The 19,915-nt window shown below is 38.3% G+C and overlaps 1 protein-coding gene across 5 annotated transcripts in view; it reads right to left on the reverse strand.

Moving 5' to 3' along the window:
- Positions 1-7,963: 7,963 nt before the first annotated feature.
- Positions 7,964-19,915, reverse strand: part of ASAH1 (N-acylsphingosine amidohydrolase 1) — a 47,980-nt gene continuing 36,028 nt past the window's right edge. For 4 of the 5 annotated variants that reach the window (XM_029226344.1, XM_029226345.1, XM_029226346.1 and 1 more), the window contains exons 6-14: positions 18,251-18,325; positions 17,369-17,414; positions 16,654-16,798; positions 16,058-16,112; positions 15,845-15,926; positions 10,735-10,866; positions 10,505-10,628; positions 10,018-10,074; positions 7,964-8,875 (exon numbers count right to left, since the gene is read on the reverse strand). In XM_029226344.1, coding sequence (XP_029082177.1) covers positions 8,786-8,875; positions 10,018-10,074; positions 10,505-10,628; positions 10,735-10,866; positions 15,845-15,926; positions 16,058-16,112; positions 16,654-16,798; positions 17,369-17,414; positions 18,251-18,325 — 806 coding nt within the window. In that variant the 3' untranslated portion in view covers positions 7,964-8,785. The remainder of the gene's footprint in view (positions 8,876-10,017; positions 10,075-10,504; positions 10,629-10,734; positions 10,867-15,844; positions 15,927-16,057; positions 16,113-16,653; positions 16,799-17,368; positions 17,415-18,250; positions 18,326-19,915) is intronic. The other variant, XM_029226342.1, reaches the window with a different exon arrangement.

Genomic DNA, 19,915 nt, shown 5'->3' on the forward strand with positions numbered 1-19,915 from the left:
ACAATTACCGAAGGTGTTTAGTATTACAATAGATGCCAGTACCTCTGACTGTTGTTTTTCACTGAAATGTTTTAAAATCCACATCTGTCAACATAAAACGTCATGTCAAATTTATTTCTCTATCCTTATCATTACCCTTCCCTAGCACTTTAAATACAATTAAAAGGAAAGGATAAAGAAAAGAAAGCATACGTGTGGGTACTGTTCAGTACACTCTGCATCCTTCATTGTTCTGAGAACTTTTTTTTTAATTGACGTGTAGTTGATTTACAATATTGTGTTAGTTTCAGGTGTACAGCAAAGTGATTCAGTTATATATTTTTCAGATTTTTCATTATAGGTTATTACAAGATACTGAACATAGTTCTCTGTGCTATGCAGTAAATCCCTGTTGCTCATTTATTTTATATATAGTAGTTTGTTAATCCCATACTCATTTATCCCTCCCCCCATCTTCCCCTTTGGTAACCATAGTTTGTTTTCTGTCTGTGAGTCTGTTTCTGTTTTGTATATAGATTCATTTGTATTATTTTTTTAGATTCTACATATAAGTGATAAAATATGTCTTTCTCTGACTTACTTCACTTACTATGATATTCTCTAGTCCATCCATGTTGCAGCAGATGGCAGTATTTCATTTTTATGGCTGAGTAACATTCCATAGTGTGTGTGTGTACATCTTAAACCAGTCATCTATTGATGAGCATTCGGGTTGTTTCCATGTCTTGGCTATTGTAAATAGTGCTGCTATGAATATTGGGTTGCATGTAGCTTTCAAATGAGAGTTTTCCTCTTTTCTGGATTTAAGCCCAGGAGTGGGACTGCTGGGTCATATGGTAGCTCTATTTTTAGTTTTTTAAGGAACCTCCATACTGTTCCCCATAGTGGCTGCACCAATTTACATTCCCGCCAACAGTCCAGGAGGGTTCCCTTTATCTCCACACCCTCTCCAGAATTTATTATTTGTAGGCTTTTTGATAATGGTCATTCTGACCAGTGTGAGGTGTTACCTCATTGTAGCTTTGATTTGCACTTCTCTAATAATTAGCGATGTTTGCATCTTTTCATGTGCCCCTGTTGGCCATCTATATGTCTTCGGAGAAACGTGTATTTAGGTTGTTCTACCCATTTTATTTTTTGGATATTGAGTTGTATGAGCTGTTTGTGTATTTTGGAAATTAAGCCCTTGTTGGTCACATCATTTGCAAATATTTTCTCCCAGTCCATAGGTTGTCTTTTCGTTTTACGGTTTCCTTTGCTGTGCAAAAGCTTTTATGTTTGATTAGGTCCCATTTGTTTATTTTTGGTTTTACTTTTTTTGCCTTGGGAACGGATCTGAGAAAATATTGCTACTATTTATGTCTGGGAGTGTTTTGCCTATGTTCTCTTCTAGGAGTTTTATGGTGTAATGTCTTATATTTAGGTCTTTAAACCATTTTGAGTTTATTTATTTCTATATATTGTGTGAGGGAGTGTTCCAATTTCACTGTCCAGCTTTCCCAACACTAGGTGCCGAAGAGACCGTCTTTTCTCCATTGTACATTCATGCCTCTTTTGTTGAAGATTAATTGGCTGTAGGTGTGTGGGTTTATTTTTGAGCCTTTTTTTTTTTAACCCAGTGCTGGCTCTTCCTGAGGAGAGCTAATAGGCTTTTTTAAGAGCACAAAAATGCATGTAACAATCTGTACAGAGACAAGAGAATTCTGTCCTCTTCTAAATAGCGCCCAAGTCTGGCTTCAAGCTCTAGGATCACTAACTCTAGCAGCCCTTGCCTGAAGCAGTGATCGAATAAATCCTCTTTGATGTTAACCTCCTTCTCCTGTGACACAGTAGTCACCAGAGAGGGAGTGTGTGGCAAGGAGGGGAAGCTGAGGAAGGAAATGGGAGGGAGGATTCTTTGTTTAATGTCTTTAATGTCTACAAAGACAGAGACCTTGCCTTTTCTTTTTTGCTCAACATGGTATCCCCAGTACCTAGCAGACCACCCATGTTGTTGAATGTGCTCCCAGGTATATTTTTAACAACCTTATTTGAGTGATTATTGTGAACTCTATACAATTTGCTAAGTTTTTACATAGGTATACACCCGTGATACCCTTACCACAGTCAAGATAATAAACGTATCCATCATCCCCCAAAGCTTCCTGAGGCCTCTTGGGAATCCTTCCGTCTCACCTCTGCCCTGCTTCACCTCATCTCCAGGTAACCACTGATTTGCTGTCACTATTGATTAGCTTGCATTTTCTAGAAATTTATATAAAAGCAGCTGTACAGCGTATGTCTTTGGCTTTCTTTACTCAGCATATTATTTTGAGATTCATGTTGTAGCATGTATCCATAGTTCATTCCTTTGAATTGCTGAACAATGTTACATTGTATGGACATACTGAAACTGCTAGGTGGTGTTTTGGGGGGCTCCGAGGAGCTCCGGTACTTTATGTCTCAGTGAAGAAGTCAGCGAAGGCAAAGTGATACGTAAGAAGTGACTTACTAGAATGGGACGCTTGTGAGGCTTACAGGCAGGCGGGCAAGAGGGTGCCACGCTCTGAGAACTTAGTGGGCTACGGCTTTATAATCAAAGGAAAAGTGGGGAGAGAGAAAAGACCCCCTTCTTCCTCACTCCCTAGTAGACGTCAGGCTTCCATCATCAGCTCTTCCTCCACGTTCGGGGGGAGTCTTCCTGTCCCTGCCTGGTCAAGCCAAGCAAAAAGATAGTAACATGTACTTAAATATGGCAGATCATCTTAGGTTTTGGTATAATGTCACCTTTTCCTCATATTTTGTTTTTAGTGTGCGCAGAAGAGCATGTGCTAGGCATCATTTAACTTACTGAGCTCACTGTATGGTGGATGGATGTGGGTCTCTTGCTACCATTGTTTTATTGTTTTGGGGCATGTCTCATGCTTCTGTTGCATGGTTTTGTTGCTAAGAAACCCTGCTTTCTTGAGTGATCATTAACTTACAGGGGTCTCCCATACTTTTTTCTTTACTTACAGACCCTAGTGGGATTCACTCTTTAATTACCTAATTTGTCCCGTTACTCTGTCCCTATCAATAACACCATTGTTTATCCGTTAATCTGTTGATGCACACTGGATTGTTTCTGGTTTGGATTTCCCAGTGTAGCCGTACCATTTTTCATGACTCCTCCATTACACACTGAGGCTTCCACTTCACTTGCTCCACGTCCCAGCCAACACTTGGTATTATCAGTCTTTGTAATTTTTAGACATTCTAATACATGTGTAGTGGCATCTCATTATGGTTTGACTTGCGCATCCTTAATAACGATCTGGAACATCTCATGTACACACTTGCCATCCATATGTTGTCTTTGAAGTTGTCTTCAGATATTGTGCCTATTTTTAAAATTGGGTTGTTGAATTTCTTATTTTTGAGTTGTAAGAGTTGTTTATATATTCTAAAGTCCTTTATTAGATCAGTGATCTGCAAATCTTTCCTGAGCCTTTTTATTCTTTTTTCAGTGCCTATTAAAGAAGTTCTCAGTTTTGATGGAAGCTGATTTACTATTTTCTCTTATGCATCATGCATGTAGTATCATATCTAAGAAATTTTTCCATAACCCAAGGTCACATAGATTTTTCTTGTTTTCTCCTAGAGGTTTTATAGCTTTAGATTTTTACATTTAGGTCACTGATTATCATTTTGAATTAATTTTTGTATACGGAGATATGGATCAATGTTCCTTTATTTTCTGATTAGTATCCAATTATTCCAGTTCCATTTGTTAAAAATACTATCCCTTTTCTACTGAATTGTACGTGCACCTACTGAATGAATGTTCGCGCAGTTCATTTCCTTGTCGAGCTGCAGGAAGTAAGAAGGATATAGAAAAGGGAGCCAGACCTGTTTGTACTTAGGATAAAATGTAATCATGACAAAAGCAGTACCTTGAAAGCCTTCCAAGCAGAGCACCACTTAAGTATTGCCTTTATGAATAAGGCCAAGGGTCACTCCAGCCTGGTTCTATCCATCTCTGGGCAGACACTGTGGAAGGACGGAATAGAATCTTTTTCTTGTTCCAGTGCTGGATAAGTTGTTGTCCCCACAGGCTTCTGGAATTCAGTGACTCAGTAGCCAGAAGGGTTGAATGTTACGTAAGTTGGTATTTCCAGAATGACTTGATTTACGAAATGGTAATTGTAGAGCCCTGGATACACCACTCAGTGTTGAACTTGTTGACTTCAATGTGAAGTGCTTCAGTTACAAGCTGTTGATTCTGTCTAGGTGGAAAATACTGTCTTGGAACACAGGGCCAAGAGTCACAATTCCTAGATTTCTTCCCACCCTTTCAGATCAGATTTTCCAGGTTTAGAGGGTCCTCCATCGGGTTTTCCTTCTCCTTTTTTTCAGTTGCCCTGACACAGGCACCTGTTATCAGTACTCATAGCGGACCCTTTGCCAAATTGGAGTTGTAGCCCACCTGACCCCATCTCCCCAGGAATGTCTTTACAGGATGCCCCAGGGATTCTTTGAAAATGAATCTGGCAATGGAAATAGAGTAACTGTACCCACTCTTACAAATGTGCTCACCAATGTCATTTGACGACAATTACCGTCTTGGGAAAATGCGTTCTCCCCACCGTTGGTAGACGTGTATAAAGATTCCAACATTCTGGCAGGCGCTTCGGTAGTAGCGTACAAAGTAAGTGTGCACCTAAACACATCTTTATTATCTGCTCTGTAAACTTTCACATACTCGAAATATGTTCACTGTAGCATTACTTACAGTTGCAAAACCATGAAAAACTAAATGTCCACAAAATGTATTTTAGAATACTACAAAGCATTTGAAAAGTATGATGAAAATTGATAGTGACATGGAAGGAGATTAATACTGCTAAACGAAAAACAAAAATAAGCATAGGACATAGCACAGAGTATGTGTGAGGGGTTACCTCCCAGGAGAGGAGTGGAATTAGAGAGAGTGAAATAAAGAGACTTTTGTTTCTTTTCATTAAAAAATTGTTTTTTAACCAAAAGGAATAAATTACTATATTGTTTGTATATTCAAAAAAATATTAAAATAACCTAGCCCACTGGCTTCTGTGCAGAAGCCATCAAGTAGCTTAGAGGTGTAACTGATAAAAAGTAGGTCTGACACAAATTTAATGTGGTATTCTCTGCACACAGACAAAATCCTTTATTTTACTATACCTAGTATAGTAGGTATAAACCCACACACCTATACCTAGGTTACATAACTTTATTAATAAAATTTTAAAATTACTGTTAAGTAAACCTTGTGGCAGTATCTAAAGCAGAACATGAAAAAACATTCCTTCTAAATCAATGTCATCAATGTCACTTGATAAAAAAAAATTGCACCTTCCTGTTTTTCTACGCTAAACTCTAAAATATTAACTCTAAAATACTGCTGCTCGGTGCTAAAAGTTTTAAATTTGTTTTAATTTGAAGGGCAAAAAAGTTGCTCTGTAGGAAAACTAATGGAATTGTCAAAAATAAAATTATAAAAAATTCTTCAGTAAAAGTTACACTTCTGTTTTCTAACTAACTTGGCAAAGCTGCAACTGGTTATTTAAAAATTTATTTCAAAGTATTTTACACAAAATGATACACCAAAGGATAATGGCTTTGATTAAAATTCTAATAAACGACTTGAAAATTTTATTAGCTCTTCTCTGTGTTTTTAGTGCTGAATTTGTCACTGTTTTAAGTAGCTTAGTTGAAAAAAGAAAAAAGTTAAAAGCACTTGTACTCAACGCTTGAAATCTGGGATCTAGCTGGATAGCCTATCATCAATTCTATGATTTTAAAAAAAGAAAAAAAAAATAGGAGCTATAATCTCTTCTCCTAAATAAGAACTTAACGATTTTTAAAAAATCCATCATATTAGCTCTTGGCATATTGAGAGCTTAAGGAGATGACAGAAAAATATTTTCAATATCAGATTATTTTGGCCATGGCAGATTTTCAACGTGAAAATGATTTGAAAAATATAAATTTTTACCTGGCTTCTAAGACAACGGTATTGTTCGGTACATACTGATTTGTTATAGATTCCCTTATTCCATCTAGCAACTGTAAATTAACAGGATAAAATACATAATACTGAAAATCTATTTTCTACAGTCAAGACGATAAACTTAATTCTCTACTGATAATGACAGGGCAAGCCAGTCATTAGGTGTTAGGTACACAAGGAAATATTTATTTTCAGTAACTAAGATGGAAAGTCTTACTTATTCCATTTGGCGGTAATGGTTCATTGTACCTGAGTATGTGAAGAACAGAAACTGTTATTAACATCAAGTTTTTTCTCCTTGGTCATTGCTCCTGGGGGTAATGAGATTTCACTCACCCACACATACATGGGCATGCATGGTCTTGCAAGTTGACGTGTTAGAATACCCATCTCTTATCATATTTTGAAATAATGCTCTCACCCCAGTCTCATATCTGTATGTGGGAGTTGAATTTGTTTGTTTAGCCCAGTGGGCTACTATAGAGCATAACTTGAATTGATTATGTTTTCCTGAGACTGAAATAGGGTTGGCATTGAACTCAGGTGCTACATGTTTTCAAAATTAAACAAATTTACTGTCAGTGTGTAAGATATACATATGTATTATACAGATGTTATCTGTATATAAAAATAATGTCCACTTCCAACTGACAGGCTATCTGGAGGCATCTGCGCTGGCTGCCCATGACTGCTTTAACAAGGCACATGCTTTCTGCAAATTAGTGTGTCGTCATTATTTTGAAATACTTATTAAGAAAACTTTTGATTAGATTCACCCATGCATGTTTGTGAATAAAGAAGACTACGACAGTTCTGACGTCTCCAACAGCACCTGGCGGTCTGCTGCTACCTAACTGCCTCCTAACCTGAGATGCAGTTTAAATCTGGATTCATAAAGCTAGAAGAAAACCCTGGAGAAAACTGGGGTTAAACCCTCACTTGACAAAGGCAGACCTGAGGGTGTAGGAAGGCTTGGTGGCTTGTCCCAGGGCACGCAGCTGCGATGAAAGGCCTCCGGGTTCACTTTCCACCCAGAGCTCTGTGATGGTGCTTTCCAACCTTTTCGCATGCCGTGGCGCACACAGAAAATGACAATGTTTTAAGACACACTGAGGTAAACTGGAGGGGACAAGGGACTTCATGAAAAATTCATGACATTTTCTATTAAAAAGTTATGAAACGTGTACGTTACAAAAGATTTTTTAAAAAATCGAATCTTGTATTCAACACAAATCCTCTTGTAATTCTCCTTGCTTCACTAAGATAATACTAGCATCACTGCAGTCACACCACCTGTCGGGGAGAAGCTGCCTCTGGACACACACACACTCGGTTGATAGCACTGAGTTAGGGTTAGTCATGTAAGACTGTGACCATTTAGTCTTAAGTTGAATAACCCATTTCCATAACCCTTGTTAATTCAAATATTATATTCAGCTCGGATTTCTCCATAACCCCACCCTCAAACCAACACGTGAGGTACACACTCAGCCCACATGACTGCTGACTGACACTTCTTCCAATGACTGTTTACTGAATGTCACAAATACAGCTGACATTATACAGAAATGGAGTAGCTACAGTCTTGCCCAACTGTCATACATTTCAAAACTGAAGGTCTGAAAGGTTAACAAGCCCTATCAGCACTTCTCATACATTTCTGAAAAACATTTTTAGTAACTATACTTAGTTAAAAAAATACATACTGATCAGAAGGAAAAACTAAAAATCTATTTATTTATGTTTTCTTTTGCGGTACGCGGGCCTCTCACTGTTGTGGCCTCTCCCGCTGCGGAGCACAGGCTCCGGACGCGCAGGCCCAGCGGCCATGGCTCACGGGCCCAGCCGCTCCGCGGCATGTGGGATCTTCCCAGACCGGGGCACGAACCCGGTGTCCCCTGCATCGGCAGGCGGGCTCTCAACCACTGCGCCACCAGGGAAGCCCTAAAAATCTATTTATTAAATGAATGATACTTACGAGAGTTTAACAGTTCACCTCCCATTTTCCACTAGTCTTTGACCTGCTTATTTACTATTGCTTCATAGAACCCGGGATTGTTTTTGAAATTTATTTAATAACTTCCTGGGTTTAGTGGGTGGTAGGTTAATTATGAAAAAGCAAACACTTCAATGCTGAGTATAAAAGACTGCCTTGCATACCGGTTACTTCAAGAACCCCAGAAAATACTTCTATTCAGAGTCAAAAGTCCATGTGCTGCCCATGAAGAGAAACATACAGCTGAATGCCTGTCTCATCCCCCTCCAATCAAAATTAGTGAAATACACTGCTGTCACAGACAGCAAAAACAATGGTATATTAAGTTTAATAGTAAGAGCCAGGAAGAAAAGACAAAAACATACAAATATGTAGATAAAAGTGAAAAACTGAATAATGTGGACTATTTAACTATTACACAGATGTAGGATTCTGTGCTCACAGAGAATCTTGCTTTATTCCATGGGGGTGGGTGGGTCCCGCAATAGTTTTAATTGCCCATCCTCATCCCCAAATGAATCAGACTGAAATGAACCACAGTAAATTCTGGATGATTGTTGTACTTCACTAAAAGGAGTTATTGGTATATAAGAAAAATCAACCATTACGGCAAAAATAGCCTGTGAATTGTAAACATACCAAGCAGGACAAGCTCACACCTCAAAGAGAACCCGTCCTCAATCTCAGTCTTCTGAAGGAGATCAGACGGTTGTCCTTCTCAGCCCCGTGTGAGCTCCCATCTTGATGTCATACAGGGTGCATCCTATAGGCCAGGAGTGTGCTCACCAACCTATACAGGGGTCTGGGCAGTCCCGCAGGTATGTTTCAAATTGACCTTTGGTAACGTCTATCAAGGCTGTGTATACCGTCAGCTGAAAGAAAAGTTATTTTTACTTTGAGGATGTTTTCAATTCTAAGATGACCTGCCTCATATTAGCATTTCTTGTGGAATTGCTTATGAAGTTTCTTAACATTAAATAATATATAATATATATGTGAAAAGATACATAAAGATCCAAAAAATTAATAAGTCAATAACAACTAAAATAGGTCATGATATAAACAGGCGTGGGAGAGAATCTTCAGTTCTTTACAAGGTCTTAATTCTGAGCAGTATACTGCTTCACCACCAAAGCTTTCAGACTCACTTAACCATCCTCAATGAATAATTTACAAAGACGAACGGTGTACTATGGAGTATAAACAGTTTAGCTTTGGCTATCCTTATTCTGAAAGCATTTCTCACGCAGTGAGGGAAACTCTGCAGACATGCAGAAGGCACACACCCAGCTCACACAGAATGTGTAAGTAACCCAACCGTGGGCTCACACGGAGATGGTGTGGGCAAAATGAGAAGTATGGCGGGGTCAGTGGGCGTAAGGAAGGCTTCCCTCAGGGCCAGGTTCTCAGTCACATGCTAATGAACAGGACAGTTTGTTCTGGCAGAGGTGACGGAGGCACACTGATTTTAGGGAGGGTTTAGGAAAAGGACCAAGGAAAAGAAGAGAAGGAACAAATGGGGAAAATCAGAGGAATCAGAAATACACAAGAAGGGGCTACTGGCAAACTGGATGATTAGGACACTTTTGCATATTTTAGCTATAGAGTAGGGATAAGATAAAAGGATGTAATAACGTTTAAGAGAAACCCTAATCCACTAAGAAAGCAAGCTGTCTGAAAAGATACTTCAGACTTTGTCAAGTATCAGGTGCCGCATACAACATTCGGTTCCCCACAGACGGAGAAGTCAAGACTGACGTGCTAGACTCAGTCCAAATGCCATGTAAGAAAAGCTGGAAATAACACTGACCAAACTGCATTATCAAGCTGCAGCGACCAACTTCTTTGTCACATTCCAAGAGTTACGGCTTTGGTCACAAAAACATTTTAAAAAGCAGCCTTAAGCTGAACATGACTTGGGATTCTAGCTCTGATTAATCCAAGACAACAGGGAAAGATAAAACATGGGATCAGATTCTTTTCCTAAAAGCAAATTAATTATTTTAAAAAATACCTTGTTGAGGACAGGTTTTGTTGACAGGACATCGTATATGGTTGCAAATGAGATATTCTAAAACACAAAAATAGTTGTTTTCAGTACATTAAATACAGATGTTGGCAGCCTTATCCACACAAGTGGGTCATCAGACCAAGACATTCTTCAATCAACCTCCCCCCTCCTCCATAAAAGAATTTCCCTTGGGGTCACTGTTACAGGTGATGATTCTAATATATCACATTTTCTTTCTTTCTCTTCCTCCCCTCTTGAATTCTTGCCATTCAACTCCACAGAGTGGTGTCTAGCATTAACTAAGAAACGAAAAAGTACGGCAAAATTTTGCTCTTTACATTAAAAACAAAACAGAAACTCAGTTGGGACTGTCCAGAGACAATGACTAATGGGAGGTTTATAAATTCTTCAAAGGCCAATGAAAAATGCCAGAATGGACATAACCTTTAATAGTCACCATTTCTTTCTGTATATGACACTGTGAACATACCTCTTGGGTTGTCTGGTTTAGACACATCTTTGCAGGTGTTCTGCGATTATCAAGGAAGAAGGGATTTTTCCAACGGTCATAATTTGTTTGCACCACATACCATATACCCTGCTTGGGGTCGAGTCTAGATACAAAAACAGAGATTCCTCCTAGGTTTCATGCCTTAAACCTGTACACACGTCAGTCTATGCTTTACTGTCTGCTTATTTTGCTTTAACAAATGTACTTACTCATATATATCCAAAGACTGTTCTCTGTCTCGTGTAATCACACAACCCTCCCCAGACTTGTTGCCTCCCAGGATAAAGTATGCTGGGGCCAATACTTTGGTTTTGGTCAATATAGTCTTGGCTTCTTCATAACTATACAGAAACATTTGAAACAAAGGAAACATTTTTAGTCGACTTGGATGGGAATTTTTTAGCTGTGGAAACTAAAGGGAAACAAATATCTGAGGAACACCTTTTTTTAAAAAGGATAGTGAACAAAGGCTCAGGAAGAGACAATCGCTGACTCCTATGTGGTGAAACACTGAGATCTGAAATGTTCCCTCTAACCTGAAGGACAAAAAAAAACGGTCTTAAGAGATCACCTTTCACCCTTACAGTCTATACCTTTCACTCAACAATAGAACTAGGAAAAATAATATAAATATATATATATATATATATATATATATATATATATATAAAATAGGTGGTAACAAAGCACCGAGCTGATCTCCCTGTGCTATGCAGCTGCTTCCCACTAGTTATCTGTTTTACATTTGGTAGTGTATATATGTCCATGCCACTCTCTCACTTTGTCCCAGCTTCCCCTTCCCCCTCCCTGTATCCTCAAGTACATTCTCTATGTCTGCGTCTTTATTGCTGTCCTGCCCCTAGATTTGTCAGCACCATTTTTAAAAAAATTTAGATTCCATATATATATGTTAGCATATGGTATTTATTATTCTCTTTCTGACTTACTTCACTGTATGACAGACTCTAGATCCATCCACCTCACTACAAATAACTTCGTTTCTTTTTATGGCTGAGTAATATTCCATTGTAAATATGTGCCACATCTTCTTTATCCATTCATCTCTTAATGGACACTTAAGTTGCTTCCAAGTCCTGGCTATTGTAAATAGTGCTGCAATGAACACTGTGGTACATGACTCTTTGAATTACGGTTTTCTCAGGGTATATGCCCAGTGGTATTGCTGGGTCATATGGCAGTTCTATTTTTAGTTTTTTAAGGAACCTCCATACTGTTCCCCATAGTGGCTGCACCAATTTACATTCCCACCAACAGTGGAGGGTTCCCACTTTTCTCCACACCCTCTCCAGTATTTTAATGTTTGTAGATTTTTTGATGATGGCCATTCTGACTGGTGTGAGGTGATACCTTATTGTAGTTTTGATTTGCATTTCTCTAATGATTAGTGACGTTGAGCATCCTTTCATGTGTTTGTTGGCAATCTGTGTATCTTCTTTGGAGAAATGTCTATTTAGGTCTTCTGCCCATTTTTGGATTGGTTTGTTTGTTTTTTTGTTATTGAGCTGTATGAGCTGCTTGTAAATTTTGGAAATTAACCCTTTGTCCGTTGATTCGTTTGCAAATATCTTCTCCCATTCTGAGGGTTGTCTTTTCATCTTGTTTATGGTTTCCTTTGCTGTGTAAAAGCTTTGAAGTTTCATTAGGTCCCATTTGTTTATTTTTGTTTTTATTTCCATTTCTCTAGGAGATGGGTCAAAAAGGATCTTGCTGTGATTTATGTCACAGAGTGTTCTGCCTATGTTTTCCTCGAAGAGTTTTATAGTGTCTGGCCTTACATTTAGGTCTTTAACCCATTTTGAGTTTATTTTTGTGTATGGTGTTAGGAAGTGTTCTAATTTCATTCTTTTACATGTAGCTGTCCAGTTTTCCCAGCACCACTTACTGAAGAGGCTATCTTTTCTCCACTGTATATTCTTGCCTCCTTTATCAAAGGTAAGGTGACCATATGTGCATCGGGGTATTATGATCTAAATGAAGATTTTATTATACAAATTTTTCTTTTCTGTATGGGTGGGGATTTTTTTTTACACCAAGAAAAATTCATAGATGCCCTTCATAGGGGAACTATCCCCAGAACTTGTTAAATAAATCATTTCATTTTCTTGCTATAAACATACACCCACAAAACATGAAGAATTCCATGAGTGTCAAAGGTTCACCTAAGAAATTCTGAAATAGTTCCTCAGTGGAAGATAAAGCTGGGAAATATTTTAATATGAGTAATTTAAAATAAACTATATTAAAAGGATCATACAGCATGATGCAAAGATGGTTCAACATCCACAAATCAATTTGATACACCCATTAACAAAATGAAGGATAAAAATATGATCATCTTAATAAATGCAGAAAAAGCATTTGACAAAATTCAACATCCATTTATTCAACATCTCAAAAAAGTGGGTATAAAGGAAACATACCTCAACATAATAAAGGCCATACAGGACAAGCCCACAGTTAACATCATACTCAGCAGTGAGAAGCTAAAAGCTTTTCCTCTAAGATTAGGAACAAGACAAAGTTGCCCGCGCTTGCCCTTTTTATTCAATACAGTATTGGCAGTATTAGCCAGAGTAATCAGGCAAGAAAAAGAAATAAAAGGTATCCAAATCAGAAAGGAAGAACTGAAACTGTCACTATCTGCAGATGACATGGTACTCTACACAGAAATCCCTAAAGACTCCGCCAAAAGAACTGCTAGGAATAATAAATTCAGTAACGTTGCAGGACACAAAATCAGTATACAAAAGTCAGTTGTGGTTCCATACACTAATAACCAACTATCAGAACGAGAAATTAAGAAAACAATCCCATCTACAATTACATTAAAAAGAATAAAATAGGGCTTCCCTGGTGGCACAGTGGTTAAGAATCCACCTGCTAATGCAGGGAACACGGGTTCGATCCCTGATCTGGGAAGATCCCACATGCCGCGGAGCAACTAAGCCCATATGTCACAACCACAACTACTGAGCCTGCGCTCTAGAGCCCGCAAGCCACAACTACTGAGTCCACGAGCCACAACTACTGAGCCCACATGCCACAACTACTGAAGCCCGTGCCTAGAGCCTGTGCTCCGCAACAAGAGAAGCCACTGCAATGAGAAGCCCGCTCACCGCAACTAGAGAAAGCCCACACACGGCAACGAAGACCCAATGCAGCCAAAAATAAATAAATAAAGTAAATGTATATATATATATATATATATATATAAATCTCTATAAAAAAGAATAAAATACATGGGAATAAATTTAACCAAGGAGGTGAAAGACCTGTACACTGAGAACTATAAGATACTGTTGAAAGAAGCAGAAGAAGACACAAACAGAAAGATATTCCACTGTCATGGACTGGAAGAATTAATGTTAAAATGTCCAAACTACCCCAAAACAATCTACAGATTCACTGCAATCCCTATCAAAATTCCAAAGGCATTTTTCACAGAAATAGAACAATCCTAAAATTTGTGTGGAATCACAAAAGGCCCTGAATAGCCAAAGCAATCTTGAAAAAGAAGAATAATTATATTCCACACTGTATTACAAAGCTATAGTAATCAAAACAATGGTACTGGCATAAAAACAGACACATAGATCAATGGAACAGAATAGAGGGCCCATAATTAAGTTATGAAAAAAGAACCAAGAATATACATTGGAGAAGGACAGTCTCTTCAATAAATGGTGTTTGGGAAACTGGACAGTACATGCAAAAGAATGAAACCAAACCACTATCTTACACCATACACAAAAATCAAAATGGATTAAAGACTTAAATGTAAGACCTGAAATCATAAAACTCCTAAAGGACAACACAGGCAATAAGCTCCCTGACACTGGTCTTGGCAATGAGGTTTTGGATTTGACACCAAAACAAAGGCAACAAAGACAAAAATAAACAAGTGGGAATACCTCAAACTAAAAAGCTTCTAAACAAATAAAACCATCAACAAAATCAAAAGGCAACCTAGTGAATGGGAGAAAATATTTGCAAATCATTTATCTGAGGAGGGGTTAATATCCATAATATATCTGGAACTCATACCACTCAATAGCAAAAAAAAAGACAACCTGATTAGAAAATGGACAGAGAATCCGAATAGACATTTTTCCAAAGATGGCCAACAGGTGCATGAGAAGGTGCGAAATGCAAATCAAAGCCACGATAAGGTATCATCTCACATGTCAGACTGGCTATTATCAAAGAGACAAGCGGTAACAAGTGTTGGCCAGGGTGTGGAGAAAAGGGAACCCTTGTGCACTGTTTGTGGGAATGTAAATTGGTGCAGCCACTATGAAACCACCAGTATGGAGGTTCCTCAAAAAGCTAAAACCACCATTACCACCACCACCAATCCCACTTCCAAGTGTTTATCTGAAGGACATGAAAACATGAACTCAGAAAGATGTCTGCAGCCCCACATTTACCGCAGCACTATTTACATTAAGCCGAGTTATGGAAACAACCTAAGTGTCCATCTAAGGACGAATGGATAAAGAAGATGTGGTACATATACAAGAGTATTACTTAGCCAAAAAAAAAGAATGAAATCTTGCCATTTGTGACAACATGGATGGACCTTGAGAGCATTTTGCTAAGTGAAATAAATCAGAGAAAGACAAATACCATGTGATCACACTTATAAGTGGAATCAAAAAACAAACAAAGGAATTCATAGATACAGAGAAAAAACTGGTGGTTGACTGGGGGCGGGTGGTGACAGGTGGGCAAAACGGGTGAAGCGTCAAAAAGGTACAAACTTCCAGTTATAAAATAAGTCCTGGGGATGTAATGTGTATCATAGTGTCTACAGTTAATAATACTGTACGGCATACTTGAAAGTTGCAAAGAAAGGAAATCTTAAAAGTTCTCATCAAAAGGAAAAAGAGGGCTTCCCTGGTGACGCAGTGGTTGAGAGTCCGCCCGCCGATGCAGGGGACACGGGTTCGTGCCCCGGTCCGGGAAGATCCCACATGCCGCGGAGCGGCTGGGCCCGTGAGCCATGGCCGCTGAGCCTGTGCGTCCGGAGCCTGTGCTCCGCAACGGGAGAGGCCACAGCAGTGAGAGGCCCGCATACCGCAAAAAAATAAAAAAAGAAAAGAAAAAAAAAAAAAAGGAAAAAGAAATGTGTAACTATGTGAGGTGATGGATGTTAACTAGACTTATTGTGGTAATCATTATGCCATATATACAAGTATCTAAACATCTTGTAGTGTATCTTAAACTAGTATGTCAACTGTATCTCAAGAAAAAAATAATAAATATTAAATCTGATAATAAAGCAACCAAACAGATTACCTTGTGCTATTTTCCAGAACTGATCTAATGATAAACCCTATCCACTTGGCATCTTTCTTTCCCAAAATCCATTCTATGACACCTGGAAGAGATCAAACACACACAGTGTCACAGGTCCTAGAAGACATTAAACTATTAACCAGAAGGCACAGTCTAGCCCTCCTCTTAAAACAGCTATGAAATTCCCATTTTATTTAAGAACTCTCTACTCACCCATAAAACCACCATTTGTACTGAAACGTTCATTGAGCGTAAGACTAAGTAGTCCCTGAAAAGAAAACAAAGCAATGTCAGAAACCTCAACCATCCTGTTTAAGGCCCTCTCACTGTGCTATTTTACACCGTTATATCAGGTCCTGGATTGGGAAATTGAGCCGAGGTGGGGGGAGAAAAATCAAAACCATGATACTATCACCTTCTATTAACAGAGCTTTTTTAGAAGTTCAAAGCATTTTTCACATATACTGCGTGAGATAAGTAGGTGGGATGCTGCTGGCCACAATTTTCTGACCAGGAAACTTAAGTGCAGAGACTTAATGACTAACTTGCTTGAGGGGCAGACCCATGGCCAGATTCCAGATTTACACTCCCAGCCCTTGAGACCCACCACATGCTTTATCTCCACAAAAGGCTCTGAAACCCCCACTTCCTACTCTTCTCTACCATGTGAGCTCAAACCTAAGAAGGAAAGTAACAACAAGTACAATGCGATGAACTGGGGCTTCATATTCTTTTTAGGTCCTCATTTCCTTAGACTCCACCTTTCACAGAGAGCTACCTGTAAAATTATGTAACGACAGATTCCTTACTGGTTTGAATCCTGTTAACATGCCCACATAGCCAGCAAAGCCTGCCGCCTTGAAGACAGTTTTATTGTTTCTTTGGAAGTCCAAATTCACTGTTAAAGGTTTTAGTTCCTCAGTTACGACCCAGGTATTATTATTTACATTCCACCTACAAAAGACAAATTTCAGTTGACATTTGATAACAATGATAATAATGATGAATATGATAGTGATGGTCAGGCATTATACCATGTGCTTTATCTACCTAATCCCTAATGATCAATCCTCACAAGGATTTTTCAGTATGGGTAGTTTTAGCCTCCATTTTCCACATGATAAAACTGAGGCTCAGATAAGTTAAGTAACTCCCCCAACATGACACAGCCTGTATTAGCAAACCCCAGGTTAGTATTTAGGTCTCTAATTACAAAGCTCTGTTATATTTTTTTCAGAAAGGTCAAGAAGACACATGAAATAGAATGCTACTCTTCCTTCTAAGCAATAAACTAGACGTGCATCTAGGGCCTTCAAGCATGCTCCAGATTTCTGTCCACTGGGTGCACCTCAGCTACAAACTCTCAAATAAATGAATAAGAGTGTGCCCACCTGGTCTCAAAACTACGGAATCTAGGATCTCTACTTCTGGTCATATTCTGGGAATGACTTGGGACTTACTTTTCATCAGTGTAATACAACCTACTCTTCTTAGGGACTGAGACACACCACATGTTTTACTTACCCAAGAAATACTCCAAAATCCATGTTTCGTGCATGTAGTAGATGACCTAGTTCAAAGTAAGCAGAAGAGACATGTAACGGCAATTATGACAGTACGACTGATTCTAAACCAAAGCTGGACACTTAATTTTGGTTAAGTGATATTCCCAACTGTCCAATCCAACAGTAAGAATTAAGCAGCATCTGATATCATAGGCTGTAACAAGATCAAACTGCTGTCCCCGTCACACTGGCCAGATGCCCCCCCGTACCTGAGAGCACAGGGTTCCAGAGAACTGAGACTGGAATATGGGACAAGGGTAGGTGGTCATTTTGTGGTTCACTATGACACAGTCCTACTCAGACACAGCTATCTCAGCCTCATCTAATGCAACTTACCAACATCCTTCCCTTCAGGGATTGTCACCTACAGCTATACCCAGAGAACAGGTCAAAACTAAGAGTGAATCAGGGTAAATCATCCTGTGCCTTGTACACTGGGGACTTGTCAGGAGAAACATGGAAAAGTGAGCACAGGGTCCCTTGGCTGGAAAATGATGGGAGAAAGTCTGTCCTGCCCCTGTGAGTACTTATATCAAATCATAAATAGGGGTATAAGTAGACTATGAAGAATAGTAAGAATGTTTATAATCCTGAAACACTTCTTCCAAGAGTTTTGCATACCTGAATTAAACTTCAATAGGCATTACAGTGGTCTTAAAATAAGAACAGCTTTCAATTCACTTTCAAAAACTTACCAAGATCTATAAAACCATACGCAACATGCACATGGTATTTACATAGCAAGCCTGTATTTTACAAGTTCTAATTTCATTTAGTTAAAGATTTTTCTTCTACTTTGTACCTTGTACCACCCACCTTCCCTCAGCACACATTTATTTACCTTCTTTGTCTTCTGTTATTATTGAAGTACAAATGGTAAAAAATTCATAGAAAATATTGAATGAAATAATCTCTCCTATGAGAAAAGACAGGAAACTTTTGGTCAATATATAGAACTATGACATTGTTAGAAAATTCTTTTTTTAAGAAAAGGTTGAGATATGGGGAGGGGGAGGGGTAAGCTGTGACAAAGCGAGAGAGAGGCATGGACATATATCACTACCAAACGTAGGGTAGATAGCTAGTGGGAAGCAGCCGCAAAGCACAGGGAGACCAGCTCTGCTTTGTGACCGCCTGGAGGGGTGGGAAGGGGAGGGTGGGAGGGAGGGAGACACAAGAGGCAGGAGATATGGGAACATGTGTATATGTATAACTGATTCACTTTGTTATAAAGCAGAAACTAACACACCATTGTAAAGCAATTATACTCCAAAAAAGATGTAAAAAAAAAAAAAAGAAAGAAAAGGTTGAAATATCATCGCCGTGTGAGTTTCTGCCTGGGCATACGTAAGTGTCAGCAGACAGTCTGAGTGAGTCTGAATGGCTGGTTGGGTGGAGGTGTCTCAGTAGCCTGTACTCTCTGCAGATTCAAGATAAAATGAGTCCCCAGAGAAGCAACTATTGGACAAGCTGAACATCTGGGCATGTTGGAATTATACGGCAACATAATGTCCATATTTTTCGACAATATGCTTCATTTTAGTATTCTTTGGAGGGCTCAAATATGATAATTTAATACATCTGGGTCTTGGTTGGATGCTGAAAATGTATTTTGCTCAGGTTTTTAGAGTGTGACTAATATTTCTAAGGTGAGAAAAGAGACAACAAAATAAGTGCTGAGCTTATCAAGAAATTCCATTGTAAAACATTTTTAATTTTTGAACATTTTTCCTAACCTGTACAATAATAATACCACTCAGCATTTAATTTGAAGGTATACAACACACTTTTTCTCTGTTCCATTTCATGTTAACATGTTAAGCTTAATATGTTTTTTTTCCACCCTAATGTTTATTTTATTTCCATTTGATTTCTATTTTGGTGAAATTCCACTCTTATTTTATTATGACTCATCTGTTAATCTTCTCAATCCATTTTTCTCTTGAGTTATACGTGGTATTCATTTGCTAGAGTCCTTTACATAATAAAGGAATTAAAGACATTTCTCATATAGACTGAAAAAGCATATTTCTAGTATGTTATCTTTTTAAAGAAGCAAAAACAAAAAAAATCTAGCCACTTTTGTTGATAAATACTATTGATTTTTAGAAATTCTCAGTCATTTCTTGTAAAACCAAGGTATATAGAGTTTACTTAAAATAACAACTCTATTGATTTGATGGCTTAAAAATAAAACTTTTGGGGCAACAGAAAAAGTCTTTTTCATTAAATTAAGTGCTATAAATTGGAAATGGAAATTTTAAAAACAGCTTCTAAAAACATCAATACTTAATTTAAGGATATGATGAATATGAAGAATATGATAAATGATATAACAAAGGATCTGATGAATGAATGATATGCAAGACCTCTTCCCTGAAAATAAAAATATACTGCTCGGAGAAATCAATAACCTAAATAAATGCTGAAATCTCATATACCAAGTCTGTGGCTTGGAAAACTCAGTATTATAATCCCACTGAAAATATCAGTAGGTTCTTTTGTC

This window comes from Monodon monoceros, unplaced genomic scaffold (assembly GCF_005190385.1).
Source record: "Monodon monoceros isolate NGI ecotype Baffin Bay Population unplaced genomic scaffold, NGI_Narwhal_1 Super_Scaffold_17, whole genome shotgun sequence".
Lineage (NCBI taxonomy): Eukaryota > Metazoa > Chordata > Mammalia > Artiodactyla > Monodontidae > Monodon > Monodon monoceros.